The 23,922-nt window shown below is 38.3% G+C and overlaps 3 protein-coding genes across 4 annotated transcripts; all 3 read left to right on the top strand.

Moving 5' to 3' along the window:
• Positions 1 to 2,783: 2,783 nt before the first annotated feature.
• LOC121749307 (transcription factor bHLH51-like) lies at positions 2,784 to 3,348 on the top strand. Its single transcript, XM_042143888.1, has 3 exons — positions 2,784 to 2,798; positions 2,886 to 2,978; positions 3,067 to 3,348. Exons 1-3 carry the CDS (start codon positions 2,784 to 2,786, stop codon positions 3,346 to 3,348), a joined length of 390 nt encoding a protein of 129 aa, XP_041999822.1.
• Positions 3,349 to 4,297: 949 nt separating this feature from the next.
• Positions 4,298 to 11,729, top strand: LOC121746754 (DNA mismatch repair protein MSH3). 2 transcript variants are annotated; one of them, XM_042140682.1, is made up of 13 exons: positions 4,298 to 5,323; positions 6,534 to 6,728; positions 6,846 to 7,010; positions 7,101 to 7,199; positions 7,314 to 7,559; positions 7,939 to 8,193; positions 8,291 to 8,422; positions 8,690 to 8,950; positions 9,036 to 9,107; positions 9,739 to 9,888; positions 10,196 to 10,678; positions 10,858 to 11,160; positions 11,357 to 11,729. In XM_042140682.1, exons 1-13 carry the CDS (start codon positions 4,433 to 4,435, stop codon positions 11,417 to 11,419), a joined length of 3,315 nt encoding a protein of 1,104 aa, XP_041996616.1. In that variant the 5' UTR covers positions 4,298 to 4,432; the 3' UTR covers positions 11,420 to 11,729. The 2 variants fall into 2 exon arrangements, with proteins under 2 accessions (XP_041996616.1, XP_041996617.1); XM_042140683.1 differs by having other exon boundaries at positions 10,858 to 11,168.
• A 6,589-nt stretch (positions 11,730 to 18,318) lies between these two features.
• LOC121747412 (chromosome transmission fidelity protein 8 homolog) lies at positions 18,319 to 19,814 on the top strand. The gene is made up of 3 exons (XM_042141447.1): positions 18,319 to 18,693; positions 18,791 to 19,007; positions 19,628 to 19,814. Exons 1-3 carry the CDS (start codon positions 18,544 to 18,546, stop codon positions 19,684 to 19,686), a joined length of 426 nt encoding a protein of 141 aa, XP_041997381.1. The 5' UTR covers positions 18,319 to 18,543; the 3' UTR covers positions 19,687 to 19,814.
• The last annotated feature ends 4,108 nt before the right edge of the window (positions 19,815 to 23,922 follow it).

Raw genomic sequence — 23,922 nt, 5'->3', positions numbered from 1 at the left:
AATAGAAAATAACCGTACTAACGATAAGTCGAGTCGAAGAAAGCCCTCTTTCCGCAAGACAAATTACGCCCCGGCTAGTGCTCACGGATTGGCGTAGTGTCCCCAAAGATAAAACGACTTCGTCCTAGTGAGTAGAAGCACCTCAAACTCACTAGGCACCGGCGAACTTTCAGAGTTTCGAGAATTGAGGAGACGATGCTCCTAAAGTGGCTATATGTGAATGAGAGAATTAGTTTAGAGAGTGAAAGGAGAGCTTGTGATGTTGGTGTGTTTATGATGAATTCTCCTTTCAACCTCCACACATATTTATAGACTTTAGGGAAGATTAAGTAGTAATCATCTTGAACTTTGCTTCCACTTTAAGAGATCATTTTTTATTTTACTACTTAAGAGGTAGTTATCAAATTGATAACTCCATAAGAAGCTTCTAACTTAATCAAGTTGATAACTAAGTGATTATCAAATTGATAACTCCATAAGAAGCTTCTAACTTAATCAAATTGATAGCTAAGTGGTTATCAACTTGATAATTCCAACATCTCTTTCTTTTCCGTTTCAAATTTCAATATTGTAAATCAGTGGGTGGTGTTGGCGATGCGGTGGACGCCACAGATATATAGGGATAAGAATGGTGTATATTGAATTATTAAAGATCTAAATTCTCAACTTTTCCTTTTATTAAAAAAGTCCTTTCAACTTTCAAGGGATGAGTACATAAAAGGGTACTCAGTAGGGTTAATTTCACTATAAATACCAATGTTTTAAAAACCGGACCAGTGAATGAACCGGTAAAGCCACTGGTTAATGGTTCAACCGGTCGAACCGTTATACTGTTATAAATGTGTATATATATAATTATATAATATACCAAATATTTTTAATTAAGTGAATGATAGAATATATAATATATTAATAGTATATCCCAAAAACATTACACCTCCACCTATAAAAGTTTAGTGAATGATTGAATTTTATTAATTTTTTATCAATAAATATGATTAAATATATAAATTATACTGGTAGTAAGTTATTGTAAATAAAAAATTTAATATTTATGTATAAAAATAAATAATTTCATAGTATTATTTTCAAAAAGTAATGTCGCAAAATAATATTATACACAAAGATATATGAATAAACATAAATTAAAAACATACATTTAGTAAATACTCCTAGTATATAATCAAATAGTAGTAAACTTTAAGTATAATTAATCACATATTCATAATATACATATATACGTATTATACAAATAATAATAAAACTAGTCGTAGTAAGCGATACATAAATAAAGTGGATGATAATTAAATATCATAATTAGTATTACTAATTACTTTGCTATTAAATACGAATTATTAGTTTATATAGATAAAATATTTCGTGTTTAACATATAAAAATAATTTATGTTCATGTTATTACCAAGAAGTCCTTGTGGTGTAGTGGTTGAATTGTTAGTAAGTTCACCGGGAGATCTTGAGTTCGATTCCTATCAAGGCTGAAATTTTTTAAAAAAAATTGAAAAGCATTTAAACCGGTTCTCGGTCAGACCGGTCCGGCCTATTTCGGCGGTTCATGACGGTTAAACATGTCACTGGTTTTATAGGGCTAACCGGACCGGACCACTTACCGGTTCGCGGCCGAACCGTCCGGTCCGGTCCGGTCCGGTTTTTAAAACATTGATAAATACTCAGAGAGGGTACTCAGACGAAGTCAAGCGTTCGAATTTCACTTCCTATAATATCTCAGATATTATTTTAGTTTTACAAGATAAGTTTATTTATATTTAAATTGTTCGTTTTAGTTTCATAAATTACATTTGGTTTAGTTTTTTTTATCTTCGTTTTTTTCTATAAGGTTCCTTTTGTATAATCCCTCCGTCCCATAAAAATATATGCGGATGATATGACACGAGAATTAAGATAAAATTGTTAAAGTGAGAGAGAAAAGTAGAATGGTATGGTAAAGTAAGAGAGTACGAGAGAGGAGGAGAATGATAGTTAAAGTAGTGTTACTGGATAGTGAGACTTATATTATTAAACTGATATAATTATAACTTTCCAAAAATGGAATGCACATATTTTTGTGAACGGACAAAAATGGAAAGTGCACATATTTTTATGGGGTGGAGGGAGTATTTTTTTATTGATCGATTTTGTTTCTTGTAGTTCTTAGCTACTATGTACATGTATAAATATAGGGTGCTGTTAGGTTGAGATTATTTAGCTAAATTGAGAAATGAGATGCAATCTCAGCCACTAATCCACAAGATTAACGAAATGTCAACAGCTATCACATTATGTCAACACGGGGGTATAAGTGTCATTTCGTGTTTTAATGTGTCGGATTGTTGACATAGCTTGTATGTCTAGTTGACATGACTTATAATTGTTGTTGACATGGTTTCTATGTGCAGTTGACATGGTTGTACGTGTAGTTGACATGGCTTGTAACACAGTTGACATAGCTTGTACGTGTAGTTGACACGATATGTACCGTAGTTGACATGACATGTCAATATTCTATACAATCTCATCTACCAAATTGGTATTTTATGGAGTTGTCTTACGAAGCTCAAGGTATGTTCTCATGCTAATTCCACAAATGTCAGCAAAAAACATCCCATAATGTATTCATAAATTTCAAAGAAATGTCACTAGCAACGCAAATGTCAATATGTCAACAGACCTCCAAAGGCACCTACAAAATGTCATCCTAAATTTTCATCTTCAATTCACAATGTCAACAAACCAGCATCTCCTACATTTCAACATGTCAACAGCAAATGTCTACAACTGAAGTTTCAATATAATGTCAGCAGCAAATTTGTTCACCCAAAAACCAACAGCCAATGCCGCAGATTTTCAACAAATAAACAACATCCGAGAAACGCCGCAGAGACAGAATCAACGCTCCACTCTCCGCAAACTCATCCCTAAATCGCTCAACTCTCCGCAAACTCATCCCTAAATCCGAAAAGGTATTTTCCCCTCTTTCTCTGTCTCTCTCGAATCGAATCAAAATCGAATCAAAATTCTCACTGAATTGACCGATTCCGATCAATATAGATGGACAAGGCGGCGCCATTGGGGCACGTGGTGGATCACGTGAAGGAGCAGCGGCAGAGGGCGAAGGAGGCGAGCAAAATCAGCAGCGGCGTGCCGAGCGAGATCGAGGAGGTAATCGTCGATCAGATTGAAGACGGATCGGAGCAGATCAAGTCGTCGATCTGTTGCGACGATCGGCCGGAGCTCTTCGCGGAGATCGGGAGCGCTCTGAAAGCGCTGGAAGCCACCATTATTGAAGCCAACTTCACGAAGCACACACACCAGCACCCTCACAATCCCTAATTAAAATATGAAATTACCTTTCTGCCCTTTTATAATTAATTAATCTAAAAATATTTTTCATGTGGCAAATTCTGGACCACTCATTTAATAAAAATGAGTGGCTGAGATTGCATCTCATTTCTCAATTAGCCTAAAAATCTCAATTGATCATGGATCTATAAATATATCCTATGAATATTACTCCCTCCATTCCCTCATAGTTAAGCCATTTTTCCATTTCGGGACGTTCTCTCGTAGTTGAGTCATTTCCATATATAGTAAAAAAAAATTCTCTTACCTTACTCTCCTTACTTTATTCTTTCTACTCTATTCACATTTTACTTTATTTTTTCTACCTTTTTCTCTTTCTTGCTTTTTTATCTATTTATTTAATACACTCAACATTCCTTTCTTAAACTCCGTGCCGAAAAGTTTCGTCTCAACTATGAGGGAACGAAGGGAGTAGTAAATACTCCATATGTCCCAAAATAATTAGGGTATTTCTTCTGAACATGAGATTAAGAAATTGATATATTAAAGGTTAAAGTGGAGAGAGTAAAGTAAGAAACACGAAGAGAGAGTAAAGTATGAGAGATGATAAAGTTTTTGTCGAAAAAGAAAATGACTCAACTATCTTGGGACAACAAAAAAGGAATATTGCTCAACTACTTTTGGACGAAGAGAATATAATTATAAATTTTTATTTTCTATTTTTTTAAAATATATTCTTTAATTTATTATTATTAACATTGAATTTCATTATGAAATTCTTCTAATGCAATCTAATAATATCATTATGAAAAATAATTACTAAAAAATTAGCAAATCTAACTAGTTTAGTGATCTTACCTCCATATTAAACAAATTTTCCACATGATTACAATTTTGATATTTATGAAATATTTCAGTAATTTTGTGTAATGTATTAGTATTTTGACTTGAATTAGTGTATTTATTAAAAAAACGAAAAAGGAGAGTGATACAACAGTTGGAATGGTGCGTGGCGCCAAATCCGAAGAATTACGAACGTCAAAACCAGAACCACCGCTGCAAAAAGGCGGCGCGGCGCCTCTTCCCCGACCACCATAGCTCACGCCTCACTACAATGGGCAAGCAAAAACAACAAATAATTTCCCGTTTCTTCGCCCCCAAACCCGACCCCTCCGCACCACCACCTCGAAACCCTCCCTCAACCCCACCCCCCAAAATCGCCACCACCGTCTCATTCTCTCCCGCCAAACGCCTCAAAACCGACCACCTCTACTCCCTTCACAACAAACTCACCGACATCCCCAATCCCGATCCTATCCTCCACCAGAAGTTCCTCAACAAGCTCCTACAACCTTCCCTCGATCGTCTAGAACCTTCCCGAATCACTAACTTCCCAAAATCCGGAAACCCTAAGTACACTCCATTAGAGAATCAGGTAATAGTCCTCAAAAACAAGTACCCTGACGTGCTTCTGATGATTGAGGTCGGGTATAAATATCGATTTTTTGGGGAGGATGCTGAAAATGCTGCTAGAGTTTTAGGTATTTATGCATACATGGATCACAACTTTTTGACTGCTAGTGTGCCAACTTTTAGGCTGAATGTTCATGTGAGGAGGCTTGTTAGTGCGGGGTATAAGGTTGGTGTTGTCAAACAAACTGAGACTGCGGCCATCAAGGCCCACGGCGCGAATAAGTCTGCTCCTTTCTGCCGGGGGCTGTCGGCCTTGTACACCAAGGCTACTCTCGAGGCTGCTGACGATTTAGGGGGTGGAGAGGAAGGGTGCGGGTCTGGGTCGTGTAGTAATTATCTATTCTGTGTGGTGGAGAGGGGTGGGGAAGCGGATGCGAGGATTGGGGCTGTGGCAGTTGAAATTTCGACTGGTGACGTTGTTTATCGCGAGTTTGATGATGATTTCACGAGAGCTGGATTGGAGGCTATGGTTTTTAGTTTGTCTCCTGCTGAGTTGCTTCTTGGACGGCCTCTGTCTAAGCAGACCGAAAAGGTTGTTTTAATATTCGTTCTCGCTTATGGATAATTGGTTACATAGTACTGGTGTTGTGCTTCTTGTATGTCACACAACATTGAGAGGTGTCAGAAATTGAAAATAAAATAATGTTATGACAAGACGACCTTTATCATATATTGCGTTTATTACCATCTGGTTCCATCTCGGGACATTGCTGTTGATAACCATATTAGGATCATATGTGGAATGTTAAGTTGATATACAGCTGGTCATGGTAGTTCTTTTTCCATTTAAGTATTACACTATTACCTAATTAAGAAGAGTTGATATTTCAATCTCTGAAGGTTGGAATATTTATTTCAGGAATTGCTTAGAGTTTTTTTCTTCTCATGGGATAAACACTGCAGTTTTAGCGCCTGTTTTACACTTTAAATGCATTCCCTGATGCTCTATGAAAATTTGATGTCGGTGACAGTAGACCAGGTCAGAGGTTTCAGAAAAATCCAACAATTAAATTTAACATAGGCCGTATTGTCTCTTAACTGTCATCAGAATTAATTCTTCTCGAAAACATTCTATAAAACTAGATTTTGCTAATGGGACACAAAACCATGGCTGTTACATATGTCTAATAATTCAATCTAAACAGAGGCCAATCTTTTGTCATCAATGAATTACTCAGGTCATCTATAGAAACTGTAACTAAGAATTCTATAAAAATGTCATTAGATTTTGACCTCATTTATGAAAACTGGAACCAGAAGTTTCAGAGATCTACCCTAAAAGAAAAAAACAAAACAAGAAAACAGAGTTAAAAACGTTTTTTGTAGTCTTAAATATGTGGTCTTTATTTGTCTCCTCTAATCTTCATTGATATATATTTCTTTTAAGTTTTCTATAAAACATTTCTAGATTGCTTGGCAACTTATGGATTTTCACTTTTGTAATTGATCATTCTAGTTTTGGATGTTTTAGAAACAGTCTGAACATAAAGTATGTTTAAGTCACAAAACCTTATCCACAAACAAACTTTTAATTGCCATCATTTCTAACTACCCTTGGAGACAACGATGACTTTTGTTTTCTAGAAGAATTGGAAAGTGATGCACGTTGCAGACTTGACATTGAGCAACCTCTTATCCTGATACAGTTTTTGTGTTTCATGTGCATATCCTTGCATCATCAAGGTTCTTTCTTTATGCCAACAATTTATATTTACTTATTGATTTAGTCTTTCCCTGTTTAGTTGCTACTGGCATATGCTGGACCTACCTCAAATGTCCGAGTCATGCATGCTTCACAAGGTAGCTTACGGGATGGTGGTGGCCTGTCTGAATTGATATCACTATATGAGAGTTTAAACGAAAGTAACAACACCTGTGGTGACCAACAGCACATTATAGTTGCAAAGGTCCAAGGCAATAACTGCTTGAGGTTTGAGGTCCGACTGACTTCATTTTATGGCCTTTTTAGTTGTCACTTGTCAAATGTATCCATGTCATGCTGATATTGCTGATAAGTGTTTTTTTTTTTGCCTTATGATTTATTCAATCTGAAGGGGTTAAAAGCTATGCCTGAGTTAGTCATTCAAGCATTATCTTTAACCATTCATCACCTGAAACAATTTGGGTTTGAAAGAATTATTTGTTTGGAAGCTTCGTTTCGACCTTTTGCTAGCATCACAGAGATGACCCTTTCAGCCAATGCTCTTCAACAGCTAGAGGTCAGTGATTTAGTCATATTTTAGGGTTGTATGCAACCGGGTTTCAAAGGCAGTCTCATCTTGATTCTTGATTACCATTTCCAAGTGAAGGTGCTGAAGAATAATTATGATGGTTCCGATTGTGGATCCCTGTTGCAGTGCATAAACAATACCCTTACTGTTTTTGGATCAAGGCTTCTCAGACACTGGGTATGGAGTACACTAGATCCTGCCATGTTCTCTATAAGATTTGGTTTCCCTTCCCCTTCTGCTACTTATGCTTATCGATGTGTTTTACTTGATTTTCTCAATATTATTTTGCAGGTAACTCATCCTTTATGTGATAGAAACATGATCTATGCACGTTCAGATGCTGTTTCTGAAATATTGAGATCCATGGGCTCTAGTTCAGTGTCTGAGGTTGATTCAAAAGAGGAAAATCCTGACATCATGGTAGTGCAGCCTGAACTCCATCATACAATATCATCTGTTTTGACCACTTTAGGACGAGCACCTGATGTTCAACGTGGGATCACAAGAATTTTCCATCGAACTGCTACCCCATCTGAGGTAACACAAAAATTGACCTAACATGCTCTGATGTTAAGCCCTATCGTAATCTACGCTGCTCTTCATGCGAGTGCCATTGCTTACTAATATCATATACACTATTACACTCTGATCTAGTCCTTTTTAAACTTCCTTCCGTGAAGTTTAAGCCCTATTAATACTTATGATTCCTGAGAAATTATTTTCATGCGCTAGGTGAGTTTTCTGCTGTGTAATATTTATATAATCATCTTTCACTGTATTAATTTCATTCCAGGTCGGTATTAATTATCCATGAAATTACCTTTCTGCTTGGATCCAACATTTTCTATGCAGTTTCTTCTTTGCAGCTTTCCTCTCATGTAGTATTTATGACTACATTGTTGGGAACAATGTACAGTTCATTGCAGTTGTTCAAGCTCTCTTGGTTGCTGGAAGACAATTGCATCAACTTCAAGGTCATATAGAGGACATAAACAACAGTCTCAGAGACAGGACTGTGCACTCTGGTTTGTTGAGAAAGGTGATATTCACAGCCTCATCCTCCAGTGTTATAAATACTGCAGCAAGACTCCTGTCTCATCTTAGCAAAGAAGCTGCTGATCGACGGGATTTTCATAACCTTTTTATTGTTTCTGATGGAAATTTCTCAGAGGTATGATCGTGTGAGCATATGTGTGCCCATCCAGATTATTCTGTAAGCTCTGTCATACCTTGATCTAAATTTGCATAAATGTTTGTTGCTTTTGTAGGTTACTTCAGCCAAAACCAAAGTTCAATTGGCCAATGAGATGTTGCATGAATTGCTTCTTCAGTATCGCAAACAACTGCGTATGCACAATCTTGAATTTACAACTGTATCTGGAGTCACACATTTGATAGAGGTACTTCTATTAAATTAAATTTCTGGTATGATCAATAGCTTCTTTGATTTCTCAGTACATCCCACATGTGCCTTCCTTAACAACTTCATTTCCTTAACATAACTCTGTCCATTAACTATCGCATGTGCTTGCTTCATTTTGTGCCTATTTTTATTATAAGCCCGGCTTTTGTATTATGTGAATGGTTGTTCTTTATTTCTATATAAGATGTACAGGTCTATGTATGTTTGTTCCACTTCCCTGCCTTGACATAACCTTTGTTTGCAGCTGTCTCTTGATGTTAAGATACCTTCAAATTGGGTTAAAGTAAATAGCACGAAGAAAACAATTAGGTACCATCCACCTGAAGTATTGAGTGCCTTAGACCAATTAACTCTGGCTAATGAGGAGCTGTCAATTGTTTGTCGAGCCACTTGGGAATGGTTTCTGAAAACATTTGGTGGATTCTATTCTGAGTTTCAGGCTGCCATTCAAGCATTAGCCACTTTGGACTGTTTAAATTCACTTGCCATGCTATCTAGGAATAAGGTTCTATTGTTATATGATTCCAACTTCATATGCATCATTTTCCAAGGGCTTTTTGCTAATATTTGAATTTGCTTTATCATTGCAGAATTATGTTCGACCTGTTTTTGTAAGTGATGAGGAGCCTAATCAGATTATCATCAATAGTGGTCGACATCCAGTATGTAGTCTACATCTGTATTGATGTTTGTCCATTTATTAGCTTTCATTTTTTTTTATATTTCTTCCCCTCTTTTCATACTTTTTTTTGCTTGACAAAAGTTATGATTATCATAGTTATTTGCACTTGAAGCAATTGTGAATGTCATGGAGGTTTAACCATGGAGTCTTCATATTAAATGTCCATATTATAATTTACATGTATAATGTTTTATTTTACTTATAAGTATATCATGTTTGTCTCGAATATATGGACATATCAATCTGATAGCCATCTTTGTATTAATTTAGTTTTTTTTCCACTTATAGTTATAGTTTTTCATTTTTATGTGTGTAACTGTGTTCTCCTGATTTATAATGCTAGTGGGCAATGGAAAAGATTTTCCTCATGGTGACTTGTACTTTCTGTTGTGCTTGTTAGTGGGATTTACAAGCTTAAAGCACTGGGATAAAATAGCTTTGCTGCATAAGTATGTAACACCAAGTGTAATGATAGTTCTCGATATCTCTGATGATAGCCATTGATGATTAATTAGCTAGGAGCTCTATGTGATTATTTGTTGGTTCTAAGATATTTTACAGGGAATTAGCCTGCAATTTTGATCAATGCTTCTGCTCATTAATTTCGGCAGGTTAGGGAGAATATCCTGCAGGATACTTTTGTTCCAAATGACACAAATTTGCATGCAGATGGGCAATACTGTCAAGTTGTTACCGGACCAAACATGGGTGGAAAAAGTTGCTATATACGACAAGTTGCTCTTATTTCTCTTTTGGCTCAGGTAAACAGCACAAACACACACAGAAAAAAAAAGTGGAAACAGGAAACAAAAGTAAAATGAGGAAAATGCAAATGTAGAATAGAAACCGAGAACGGGAATGTGATAATTAGACTTAGATTTTAAATGAATTATTCCACTCACATGACTGTAATCAGTTACCATTGAGTTTGTCAAATGTAGTTATGACTTACATTACACAAATCACTTTTTTTTTCTGAGGCATGTACAAGTTGTTCATTTCGTTCTTCCTATGATAATGTTTTAGAAGCTAGATCCTCTTCAGTATCTGTTCTTCTGATTTCCATAGGTTGGCTGCTTCGTTCCAGCATCATCGGCAAAATTGCATGTTCTTGATGGCATTTTCACTCGGATGGGAGCTTCGGATAGTATTCAGCTAGGGAAAAGCACCTTCTTGGAAGAATTGAGCGAGACATCTCACATTCTTCAAACCTGCACTTCCCGCTCATTGGTCATAATTGATGAACTCGGAAGGGGCACAAGTACACATGACGGTGTGGCTATTGCTTATGCTACATTGCATTACCTTCTTGAGCATAAAAGATGTATGGTCCTCTTCGTTACACATTATCCAGAAATACTCAGCATTAGAAATGAGTTCCCAGGATCTGTCGGAGCATTCCATGTTTCTTATTTGACACAAGAGAAGGATATTGATGCGGAGCTCAAGGAGGAGGATACTGTGAATCATGAAGATGTAACCTTCCTTTACAAGCTTGTGCCTGGTGTGTCTGAGAGAAGTTTCGGGTTTAAGGTCGCTCAACTTGCACAGGTATGCTTTTGATACTCTTTGTAAAAATTTGGTTGAAGCAATAATTGTGAAGTACTAATAAGTATAGTGACCTAGGTTGTTCGGATATTCATATTCCTGGACTCGAGCTATGGCTTTCTTGGCCTAAGACTTCTCTTGTCTTGTGTTCTATTGAAACTTATGTTTAATCTTGATTGCAGTTACCTTCTTCATGCATCAGACGTGCTGTTATGATGGCAGCTAAGTTAGAAGTAGAGGTATGCGAAAGAGAGAGAAGCAAGTCTTTGCACAACAGTTCAAAGTCTCATGATAAATCTGAAGATTCAGATCATGCCTGTGTACCTATGGATTGGTTGCACACACAAGCAGTTGAAAACTCAGATGAACTTGAGAAAGCTTACAAGGATATATTCTTTCATTTAAAACTTGCCATCCACAATGAAGATGGTGCTGTAAAGAGGCTCCATAATTTGGAGCATGCGAAAAGCCTTGCCGACAAGCTGGTAAATAGGTAAAACTTGTCTTTTGCAAGAAATTTATGATGGAAACTGTCGATGTTCTTATTCATCTTTGCGAATGTGTCAAATTATTTGGTGGTCAAATGATGAGTGTGTTATACTAGCATTCAAACTAATGGTTTTTTTCTCCTTCTGCATGACTTGGCACATTTTATTCATTGAAACCTCGATGCTTTTCCAGGTAAACAGAGGTAGGCTGGGGAAATATAAAAAACGAGCGTTATCAGAATCAAACTCTCTGTAGATGCATATGTAACGCTGCCACTGGAATGCGAGCATGCTTTGGCTGTGTTGGTAATTCTAGTCTATCCGTTCAGGACTAATTAAAGAGGCTGCACGTGTAGGCCGGGCACTATGGTTGTGCCCTCGGTTTTGTAGCATGGTGTTCTTACTCTGATCTGGTTGGCCTCTATCCTAAATGTATGCAGATCATCTCCGATTATTTAGAATCAATCAGGTATCTTTTTGAACTTTTATGTGGCCTAGAGTAGTAAGTACTATATGTTTGCTATTACTGATGATTCTATAATTTTCGGATATTTTATCCTTTTTCTACTTTTTGAACTTTAAGGTTAATTTTGTTAATTTCAATACCAACATTTAGGATTGAGATTAAATTGACGATGCAACCGGCCACAAGACTCTTTATTTCAATACGCTATTTATATATTAACATCAACTATATGTCTATATCAATGGAATATATACATCAGTCTGTATTACCAATTTATTCAAGTACTTGGAATTTGGAAAGTTGACCAAAATTTAAAAGCATATACTAGCCCTCTGACTTTATTGCTATATGTATATTTTAGTTTATTTTATTATATTTATGACCTCTTATTCTTTTGATTTGTGGCTAACTAGTAACCACCATTTGGAGCGTGTACATTTAACAGCTTACATTCTTCAAATATATTCTAAATTAAATTTATATAATTCATTCGTCCTATAATAAATGTCACATTTGGGTGATGAAACGAAATCTTATGAGATATTATTGTTTTGTGTGTAAAGTGGAGAGATATAATGTATTTTTTTATATATTGATACGAGGGATCATTTTTTTCAAAAAAAATGAAATGTGACATTTATTTGGAACAAAGACATGTATTTTCCAATGTAATCATAATTCTTCAATTTATCAATACAACCGATTAATCCGTACACAAATGATAGTGCAGGCTGAAGAATACGTACTTAGATAAGAAGTCAACGAGTAGTTTAATCCAAAAATATGTATACTTTACAACACGAAACCATATTATTTTGTGGTACGCGTAAAGAAGTGGGTTCTGACCTTCAATTAATCCTCTCTATAAATATGTTATGAAATCACATAGCTACAAACAAACACCATACTAATCAATATCAACTGCAAAATCATAGAGTTTAAAGGTGGGACTGTTTCAAAGTTGATTCAGACATGAGGTGTTCATTGTTGGTGGTGATGTTAATGATTTTGTGTACGCAGATGCATCTAACAAGTTGCAGAAACATTGATGCTGCAGCTAATGATGTAAGAATTAGAGCCAAGTTTCATTACACTTTTCTTCAACACTTCGCAACAGTTCCTAATTATTGGAATCGAAGCAAAGGCAAAAACTTGAACACTGTGTCAAGAAGGCTTGTTCCTGGTGGTCCAAATCCACTCCATAACTGAATCAATGAAATTGTAAAGAGTTTTTGTTATGTTTTTTCATTCCTTGATCATTTTTTGGGGAGAAGATCTGCCTGACATCAATGTAGATTTTCAGGACATTATATATGTAAATGTTGTGTTGTTGTCATGTTATCACAGTTTTGTATAATTGACAATTTTTTTTCATTTTGGTTTGTCCCACAAAAATAGTTTATTTCCATTTTCGGTAAGTGTTTTTTTACTAGGTGGCCACATTCTTTACTAATAATAATCCATTTACTTTTTGTTTCTATTTCTCTCCTACTTTACCAATTTAACATTAAAACTTGTCCTTTACAAAGTTCCAATTTTCAGGGAAAGTAAAGTTTGTAACAGTGAAAGACTTTGAAGAAGATTTCCTTCATTCAGATACCATGTTAAATTTCATACAGTTAAAACTTAATGAATTTGTTTCCTTTGATTTGAACCGAAGATAATTAACAACATCCACCGGAGATTCTCGCAACATTTCATCATCCCCAATGTTGAAGATGGCTACGTTGCATGCATGAGTGAGATGTCGATATACGTGGATGAATAGCTGATGTGCATGATTATGAAGATGAGATGTGGCAAAATATCTTCACATGACCGTTGGCCAGCTGGATCCTAGTCAGCAATGAGTCAATTTGGATTAGTTAGTTAGTTTTTGTTACTTTTGTTAGCTTTGTTCAGCTTTCCGGTTGCTATATATAGCTTCCTTTCTCCTCTGTAAAAACATGATTTGTGTGTGATCAATAATAGATCATTTTCTCTTTCAATCTCATTCAATGTGTCTCGATTTATTGTTTTCTACATGCTATCAGTGAAAATCATCCTATTTCCGCTGTTCTACTTCTAATTTCTACCTTTTCAATGGCTCCTCGCGGCGGCGGCAATCAGATCCAGCCGGCGGAGGACATTTCCAGTCCTTTTACCTTCATCCGAGAGACAATCCCGGTCTCCAACTGCTATCTCAACCTCTCACTGGCTCTAATTACATCAATTGGAGTAGATCTATGTCTACGACTCTCTTAGCTAAGAATAAACTACTTTTTGTCAATGGTGTTTTGTTGAAACCAACCGATGATGATCTCTTATATCATGCTTGGATTCGATGCAATAGTATGATAGTTTCCTAGATTAGGAACTCATTATCACCTCAGATTTGTTCTAGCATCATGTATCTAGATGATGCAAAGGAAATCTGGTCAGATCTGCGAGATCGATTCTCACAATGCGATCCTGCTCGCATATATCAGCTCAAACAGAAAACCATGTCTCTGACTCAAGGAGATGAAGATGTCAGTAACTACTTCACTAATCTTCGTATAGTTTAGGATAAGTACAAACATACTCAACCGATCTCCTGGTGTATTTGTACAAATTGTAGATGTCAAAGTGCAGCAAAATGGCATAAACATCACGAAGAAGAGTGTGTTATGCAGTTTCTAATTAGCTTGAATGCATCTTACTCTCATATTCGTTCTCACATTCTGTCAATGGTGCCTTTGCCTACTGTATCCAAGGCTTTCTCTTTGGTTTTACAAGAGGAAAGGCAGCATATTATTGGAGGATATAGTGAATCTCCAAAATACTCTCCTATGCCACCAGCTGTGAGTGAGCATCCATACTCGGCTAATGCTACTTCACCTTACTTCAACAGAGGCAGAGTGTGTTCTCATTGTGGAAAGACAAACCACACGGTTGATAGATGCTACACTCTTCATGGTTTTCCACCTAGCTTTGGCAAAGGGAAATTCAAACCGAATCAGAGTTCAAAGGATTACAATTCTTCTAAGTCTGTCAATTTTGTTGATGACAACATTCCAGAGTCAGCTTATAAGTCTAGCACTCCATCAGTTATGCCTACTTTTGATCAGTGTCAACAGTTGATAACTTTGTTGCAGAGCCAACTTGCTACTGGTTCCCCTTCACTTACCACTTCAGTCGCACAAAATACCTCTTCACCCACACAATCTCCACCTTTCACAGGTACTACTTTATATCATTCTCTCATTGCAAATGTTTCTATGCCATCACCTGTTTAGCTCCTAGATACAGGAGCAACTCATCATGTATGTTGCAACTTATCTCTTTTCAGCTCTTCATCTCCTGTCCAAAATGCCTCTGTCAAATTGCCAAATGGCAACACAGCTTCTATAACTCATATTGGAACTGCCACTCTCACACCATCTATTACTCTTCGTTCAGTTTTACATGTTCCTTCTTTTTCCTTCAATCTAATTTCTGTGAGTTCATTAACCAGCTCCATGTCTTGTAATGTGATTTTTACTCATGATTCAATTGAAATCCAGGAAGCTTCTCAGACCATTGTGATTGGGAAGGGTAAAAGATTGGGAAACCTATACACACTAGATGTGAATTCTGAGCAAAAAGTCACTCAAGGTCATTCTGCTCATTATCTTTCTTTGAATGTCAACTCTGTCATTAACATTGATGTTTGGCATAAAAGATTAGGACACTTATCTTACAGCAAACTAAAAGCTATGTCATGAACTCTTCATTTCTCCAATAAAAGTCATTCTTTGTGTGATATTTGTCCTCTTACAAAACAACAACATTTACCTTTCCAATCTTCAGTAAGTGTTGCTAAGTATCCTTTTGATCTCATTCATTGTGATGTTTGAGATCCTTTTTCCCCAAGCACGCATCAAGGATACAAATACTCTCTTACAATTGTTAATGATTGCTCAAGATTTGTCTGGACATTTTTGATGCAGACAAAATCTGATGTGAATACCATCCTAAATTAGTTCTTCAATACCATTCTCATTCAATTTTCCAGAAAAATAAAAGCCATTAGATTTGACAATGCTCCTGAATTCAATATCCCCTCTCTCTATACAGCCTTTGGAACTGTTGTACAATACTCTTGTGTTGAAACTCCTCAGCAAAATGCTCGAGTTGAGAGAAAACATAAACATCTTCTCAATGTGGCTAGGAGTTTGCTTTTCCAGTCACATTTACCCATCCATTTCTAGGGGGATTGCATTCTAAATGCTTTATATCTCATAAACAGAACCCCTTCATATGTCTTACCTGATAACCAAACTCCCTTTCATATACTCTTTCAGAAATCACCCTCATATAATCACTTGAGAGTCATAGGTTGCCTCTGCTATGCTTCCACTTTGCATAGAGGCAGGGATAAATTCTCACCTCGGGCATCTAAATGTGTTTTTCTGGGGTATCCTACTGGATACAAGGGTTATAAACTCCTAGATTTGGACACAATGAAAGAAATCATTACAAGACATGTGGTTTTCCATGAAGACATCTTTGCTCTGGTTCATCTTCCTTCTTCCATCTTTCCTTCATCTTATGTACATCCCTCCACCTCTCAGCCAACCACCACCCTTGACACCTCCTCACATACATCAACACCTAATTTATCCCCTTCCTCTTCTGAACCTACCACCACAAGAAGTGGCAGACACACCAAAACACCAGCCCATTTAACTGACTTTGTCTGCAATTCTGTTACATCATCTTCTCTTTATCCCATATCAGCTCACTCCACCTTATCCAAACTCACTCTAGATTATCTGAAATACATCATCCTCATGTCAGCCATATATGAACCCCACACCTATAAACAAGCCTCTCAAATAAAAGAGTGGCAGTTGGCTATGCAAGAAGAGTTACCAGCCTTTATCAGAACTGATACATGGTTCATCACTGTACTGCCACCAGGAAAGATTCCAGTTGATTGTAAGTGGCTTTACAAAGTGAAGTATCATGCTGATGCTACAGTTGAAAGATACAAAGCTAGGCCTGTAGCTAAGGGGTTCACACAGCTTGAAGGAGTTGATTTCCTATACACTTTTTCACCTGTTGCTAAACTCACAACTGTGAAAATGATGTTGGCTCTTGCAGCCATTAATGGCTGGTCTCTAACTCATTTAGATATCAACAATGCCTTTCTTTATGGAGATTTGGAAGAAGACATTTACATGACTATACCACCGGGTCTGGAAGTGGACAGACTCACTGTTGAGGGGGCCACTCCTGAGTCAACACTGGTCTGCAAATTAAAGAAATCACTCTATGGTTTAAAGCAGGCTTCTAGACAGTGGTACTTCAAATTATCAGAAGTTTTGAAAGGCTTTGGACTTCAGCAATCAGCATCTGATCATTCATTTTTCTACAAATCAGATACAACAGGTTTCTTTGGTATTGTAGTTTATGTGGATGATATCTTAGTGGCAACCACAGATCCACAATTGACTAAGAATTTCAAAGCATTTCTATCTCAACACTTCAAGTTCAAAGACTTGGGAGTACCAAAATATGTCTTAGGCATTGAGATTGCCAGAAACAAGAAGGGAATTCAAATATCACAAAGGAAGTATGCTATGGATCTAGTGAATGATGCAGGTCTTTTGGGATGTAAACCTTCAGCAATTCCCATGGATCCCATGAAAAAATTACAACTGGACTCTGGTTCACCATTGGAAGATCCATCAAAATATAGAAGATTAATTGGAAGGTTGTTATATTTGTGCATCACAAGGCCAGATATCACTTATGTTGTGCATAAGTTGAGCCAGTATGTTTCAAAACCTTGCACTGAGCACTGGAATGCAACTGAAAAGATCCTAAGATATTTGAAGAGCACTCCTGGACATGGGCTTTTCTTTTCCAGTAGCAGCAAGCCCACACTAAGCATCTTTTCTGATGCAGATTGGGCGGCTTGCCCTGACACTAGGAAATCCATGACAGGCTATTGCTTGTTCCTTGGCAATTCTTTGCTTTCATGGAAAACCAAGAAACAAAACACTATCTCAAGATCCTCTGCTGAGGCAGAATACCGAGCCATGGCTCAAGCAACATGTGAAGTTGTGTGGGCAAAGGCATTGCTTGAAGACTTTGGAGTGAAGACAGAGAAGACAGTTCATTTGTATTGTGACAATCAATCGGCCATTTATATATGCTCAAATCCAGTATTTCACGAGAGAACAAAGCACATTGAGATTGATTGTCATACAATCAGAGAAAAGTATCAGAAAGGCATTATCAAACCCCTTCATATCAGAAACAATCTTCAAATTGCTGATATATTCATTAAGCCGTTGGGAGACTCAGCCTTTCAAGCTATATTGGACAAGATGAACTTCAATAGTTTGTATAGTCCATCTTGACGGGGCATGTTGAAGATGGCTACGTTGCATGCATGAGTGAGATGTCGATATACGTGGATGAATAGCTGATGTGCATGATTATGAAGATGAGATGTGGCAAAATATCTTCACATGACCGTTGGCCAGCTGGATCCTAGTCAGCAATGAGTCAGCTTGGATTAGTTAGTTAGTTTTTGTTACTTTTGTTAGCTTTGTTCAGCTTTCCGGTTGCTATATAGCTTCTCTTCTCCTTTGTAAAAATATGATTTATGTGTGATCAATAATAGATCATTTTCTCTCTCAATCTCATTCAATGTGTCTAGATTTATTGTTTTCTACACCCAACAACCCTTCACTGTAAAGAAGACATTTAAAAAAAAATCGAAGCATGAGCCGAAGCCCTAAACGACTGCGTTCTACTTCTATCACTTATTCGGGGGGAAAAGGTAAAAAGCACAGGGTTAAGACCTTTCCCGCCAAATCATCCACCCCCAAAACCCCCACACACACACCACCGTAAGCTAGTGAGGAGTGAAATTTGATCCGATTTCTGCAAAATCGGAGATGCTAATACAGGTGAAGTGCAGTTGCGGAGAGAGGCAATGCCCTGAATGGGCGATTGTGGAGCTTCAGGGCTCCGTCGAAGCCCAGCCCTCATTCCAACACCGCATCCAAAACCTCCAAATCGGCCTTCTCTGCCGCCCTTCTTCCGAGGTATAAACAATCAATTTGTTTCCCACTAATCCACTTTCCTTTCTCTCTCGCTTAGAATTTGTTGAGTTTCAAAAATTGCATTTTTGGGGGTTTTCAGGAAAGTTACACACTTGTAGTGGGGTACCACGAGCTGACCGGATCAAAACAGAGTTTGAAAAAGCCTATTTTAGTGTTGAAGAAGATCGAGGTTGGGGATGATTCAGATCCAGATCCAGATCCAGATTCGGATTCAAAAAGGGTGGAACTAGACGTAATTGGAATTATTCGCCACAAGATTTTGTTCAAAACCAGGCCTAAAGCCCTTATATCATCTAGTAAGCCTCCTCATTTCTATTAAAAAAGCATTTACTACATATTTTGATTCATATTAGGGAAAATCCCCATTTCTGAATTTTCTGAATCTGAGGCTTAGATCATTGTAAATTTGCAGTTAACATGAATCAATGGCTTCTTGTGTAGAGAATTTTACATAGCTAAACATAATGGTGTGGGACGGCAACAGAATTTGTGAATAATCTAGAACTAGCACTGTATGTTTATGACAGTAAGACTTGAATTACTAGTTAGATATTACTCATATATATGCTTGGAGTAGACTAGACTGGGATTTAGTGGCATATGTGAAGGAGTAGAAATGGTCTCATTGGTTAATGTTTCTTAGATGGTGTGGTGGATCCAACACAATTTGTAGACATGTATCCTCAAGTGTGGCTTTCAATGAAGAGAATGATAGTGCAAATTGGTCATTTATTTCTGCAACACAAGTTTCAGCTGAATTTGATGACAACATCAGCAATAGCTATCTATATTCATGCATTCTACAGGATCACCATGCCTGTTTCCATATTGAAAGAAAACTGTCTTACTGCACCTCAAGTCTTTGATGTTGGATTCAAGAAATTAATTCTCTGCTATTGCTGTTGATTCTTGGCAGGACCTCAACCGGCTGCCAAAGGAAAAACCAGTGCCCCTGCTTCTTCTGTGCTGAACTAATCCGGAATCGAGCTATGGTAGCAACAAGCCTAATGGATTTGAAATGTCCAATGTTACTGGTAAAGACCTGCTGTATAAGTTTGAATTGTAATGCCCAGTTATATTTTATAGCTAAATTGAACTTCTTAGTCGCACATTTTCTCCACTCGTCATTTTCTGGAGTCCTGTGAGGGGTGAGCAAAAATACCGAAAAAACGGTCTAGAATAATAGCACAACACATTCCTATTCTCTACAACAAAAAAAATATCACCCAAAATCTACAAAATGGATTTCCTGTAGAAGAGTTTGATTCATCAGCTGGTGGTAGGCTACTTAAACAATGCGGTAAGGGTTTAAATAAGGTTTTGAAAAGGGGGGGTTAAGTCAAATTGAACAAATTTGTTGTAAAAAAGCCACTCTAACAATATAGATCGGCCGCCAGTCCCAAAGCATCAAAGTTGATCCATGATTTGTGTACGGAATTATATGAAGAGTTGGTCGAATTCAATCACTTGTTAGAGCATCAGCAGCGGGGCGCCCAATACTCCGCCATGTCAACATTTTATCCTCCTACTCATCCACCTGTAGTGGGGCGCCCTTTAGTTTTAACTATTATTTTGTATTTATTTTATATTTGTTATGTTTGCAAATATGTCAATTAGAAAAATAAATATAAAAACACCACAAATTAAAAGACAAATCCTACATTTACTTAAATTCCGTCGGGACTATTCGGATTCGGGAAATCGCCGGGATTCATTCTAGAGAATTTGAGAGGGGGAGGAGAGTGGAGTGAGGTGTGCGTGAAATGAGAAGTGAAAGTAGTATATATAGAAGAATATTTTAAAAAAAAGGATTGCATCTGGCGCGGGGCTGCAGTGACGCCCGATAGGCGCGCCCGATGGTTCACACCCTCCCATATCCCCATTCTGTAATACAAAGTCCAAGTTGGTTTCAGTCCCTTAAGAGCATCTGCAATGGGGCGGACGATAGGCCGCCCAATGCCTGGGGCGCGCCATCGTCCGCCCACTGTGGGTGCGCGGACGATGCCCGATGCATCGTCCGCGCCCTATAGATCGTCCGCGGACGATAGGGCATCGTCCGCGCCATCGTCCGCCCACTGTGGGCGACGAGGACGATGCAATGCGTTTTTGTTTTTTATTTTTATTTTTTAATTCCGAAAATTTTATGTATATAAATACCTCCTACCCCACCTTCATTTGTAACCTTTTCATTCACTTTTCCACACTCAAATTACACTATAAAATGGATTCCGGTGAATACCCAAGTCCGAATAGTCCGATGTTTGGGGATGGTGCACGTTGGCCGGGTACAGACCCTGACGAATATCGGCCGTTCGACTCCAACACGCAGTACGATCCCGAATTCAGTACGGATTCGTACGGTCTGTCTGACATGGAGCCCCACCGCCCCCTCCGCCTCCAGAAAGAAGTGGAACCGGCACCGGGCGTACAAGGTGCCACCTCCGGAAATAAATGAAGAGTACGCCCCCTAGAGGACGAACTACCAACCAGATGAAACCCTCGTCTTGGCGAGATGTTGGGTGGATATTTCGGAGGACCCGGTATTCGCGAACAACCAAAAGCAGGTTGCGTACTGGGAGAGCATCGCCGAGCGCTACAATGAGGCGAAGCCGCCGAGCGAGTACAAGCGTCATAGGGAGCAGCTCCGCAAGCACTGGGATCAGGTGAAGAAGCAAGTCAACCTGTTCTCGGCGGAGTACGAGAAGTGCTCGAGGGAGCAGGGAAGCGGCGAGAGCTTGAGCGATGTACGCGATAGAGCGATGTTGTCGTACCAGTCAATGTACGGCGACTTCAAGCATTTCAACATCTGGGCGCTCTTGAAGGACAAGCAGAAGTTCCAGGGCGGGATTCTGCCATCGGTTGCGCTAAAGAGGACGAGGACCACCGAAGCCGGTGCTTACACAAGCAGCGTAAGCGGCGCATATCCGATGGACCTTAATCGGACGATGTATGAGGAGGAGGAGAGTTCCGGCACACAGGTGTCTTCCCGACGTCCCATTGGCGTCAAGGCTGCGAAGAACAAGGGGAAGGCGAAGGCGACATCCTCCTCGCAAGCCGTGGCCGCCCCCCCCATCACCGATCCTGATCCCGACCCCGACCCCGGCGGCACTTGCCTACGCGGAGTTGGCAGCGGCCGCCAACCGGAGGACGTTGTTGGACACGCACAATGCCCTCATGCAATGTCAGGACCCGGCCAAAGCCGAATACCTCCAGGGGATGATCGATGAGCTGAACCGCAAGTTGGGACTTTTGTAGAGTAGTCAACTTTTTTTTAATTTCTAACTCGTGTAAAACTTTTGTTTTAATCAATGTAGGATTTGCCGTTTTTAATTAATCGAGGTATTTTTTAATTATTTTGCATTGACATATTTGAAAACATTTAAATTAATTAACAACGTCCTCCATAGGGCGGACTTTTGTAGGGTGCCCCACTGCAGATGGAAGGATAGGAGGATAAAATGCTGACGTGGCAGTGCATAGGATGGGCTTTAGGGCGCCCCACTGCTAATGCTCTAAGTGGAACTCAGAATTAGCAATGAAAAGGGTACAATTGAAATCCATCTGCATATCCATCAAAAGCCGAAACAACTTGAAATGTATAATCTCGCTCGTCTAATTTATTGATACCCAGATATCGAGCGAGTTCATCCGTTGATACTCTTCAAGATCCTGTGCAGCACAAGAAGACCGCAGGTAGGGTACTTGTTCAACCTATCTTCTTTAGTTTACATTATCTAAATGTATTTGAAACTTCAATGCAACCAATATTGGGAGTGGATCCCCTGCTTTGGTGGAAACACAACAGGAGCTGTTGTGCCGTGAAACGGTGCCGTTTTGCCTCAACCTCCTACAACAAACTTTACTCTATCCGATTATAAGAGCATCCGCAGCGGTGCTCGCTGTGGAGGACGACGTCCGTGCCGCTGGCATGGCACGCCCCTGTCCGTTGTTGTGCTCTTGCCAACGGCACGGCTCTGCTCGATACATAGAGCACGTCCGTGCCGCTGAGCAAGGCGACGTGACACATTTCTATTGACCGTTGGCATTTTCTTTTTTTCTCTTTTTTTTTAAATTGAAAATAATACTAAAAATTAAAAAATATATATTTTTTCGGATTCCCAAAAATATAGCCGTTTTATTACCATTTTTTGAATTTTTTTGAAATTTTTTTAAAAAAAATTAATCCCAAAATCATCTATAAATACACACATTCATCATCCATTTGGGCGAAATTCTGCCACGTGTAGTGGGTTTTTTAAATTTATGAATTTAATTATGTAATTTTTAATTTTTATGATTTAAATTATGTAATTTTTAATTTTTAAGACTTTAATTATGAAATTTTTAATTTTTTTGTAATTTGTAATAGTATTCCGGGTATTTTTAGTGCATTTTAATATTGTGGAAATGTTTTTATTTAAATTAAATAATAGAATGGTGGGACCCTTGAGCATGTCCTTGCGGAAGAGCATGGATATGGGTGCTGTGCTCTTAGAAAAAAGTAGGGAGTAAAAAATTAATAAAAGTGGGTCCGGGCCCTCATCCGTGCTCGTGGATGCTCCGCACTAATACACGAGCTCTTTCTTCTTTTGTGCTAAGAAGTTAATGGAATTCCAAAATAATGAAGGATAATAGATTCATTCTACTAGAGGGGGTGACGCATAATGTTTGTGCATCGTTTATTAATGACGCACAATCCTTATGCGTCGTTTAATAATGACGCACAAAGATTATGCGTCGCTTAACAACGCATAAGGGTTGTGCGTCGCTATTGAACGACGCACAAACATTATGCGTCGTTAAGTCGGGTTTTAACCCCCTCCAGGCAGACACAGATCACAGAACGAACATTCACACACTTTCATTTCCTCTCTCGGCGATTTCCGGCGTTTTCAGGCGATTTCCGGCGATTTCTCCATAAGATCCGGTAATTTGTTAATCAATTTAGCTACATTCGACATTATTCATGTTTATTGCGCTTTCATTTGTTAGTTTGACCCAATTTATACAAATTAGGGCTTGTAGGAAAAATGTCCTTAATTGTCGTTGGTTTATATGTTTTTGATGCAGAAATCATGCAAGTATTTGTGAGTTTGTATTGGGGTGGTAGAGTAGTTCAACTACCACATATGGGTATTGGTTATGACCCACCTCGTGCGAGGAGCTCCATTATATTAAATTCAGGTGTTTCCTATTATGAGTTGGTAGCAA

Source organism: Salvia splendens, chromosome 9 (assembly GCF_004379255.2).
Source record: "Salvia splendens isolate huo1 chromosome 9, SspV2, whole genome shotgun sequence".
Classification (NCBI taxonomy): domain Eukaryota; kingdom Viridiplantae; phylum Streptophyta; class Magnoliopsida; order Lamiales; family Lamiaceae; genus Salvia; species Salvia splendens.
The sequence above is the reverse complement of the archived record's forward strand: the minus strand, read 5'-3'. Positions and strand labels throughout refer to the sequence as shown.

Coding starts and splice junctions, on each gene's coding strand:
- LOC121749307 (XM_042143888.1), top strand. Junction 2,979..3,066: donor TCATCCCTAAATCCGAAAAG/GTATTTTCCCCT, acceptor CGATCAATATAG/ATGGACAAGGCGGCGCCATT.
- LOC121746754 (XM_042140682.1), top strand. CDS start 4,433: ATGGGCAAGCAAAAACAACAAATAATTTCCCGTTTCTTCGCCCCCAAA. Junction 5,324..6,533: donor TGTCTAAGCAGACCGAAAAG/GTTGTTTTAATA, acceptor TTCCCTGTTTAG/TTGCTACTGGCATATGCTGG. Junction 7,560..7,938: donor GAACTGCTACCCCATCTGAG/GTAACACAAAAA, acceptor AACAATGTACAG/TTCATTGCAGTTGTTCAAGC.
- LOC121747412 (XM_042141447.1), top strand. CDS start 18,544: ATGCTAATACAGGTGAAGTGCAGTTGCGGAGAGAGGCAATGCCCTGAA. Junction 18,694..18,790: donor TCTGCCGCCCTTCTTCCGAG/GTATAAACAATC, acceptor GGGGGTTTTCAG/GAAAGTTACACACTTGTAGT. Junction 19,008..19,627: donor TAAAGCCCTTATATCATCTA/GTAAGCCTCCTC, acceptor GATTCTTGGCAG/GACCTCAACCGGCTGCCAAA.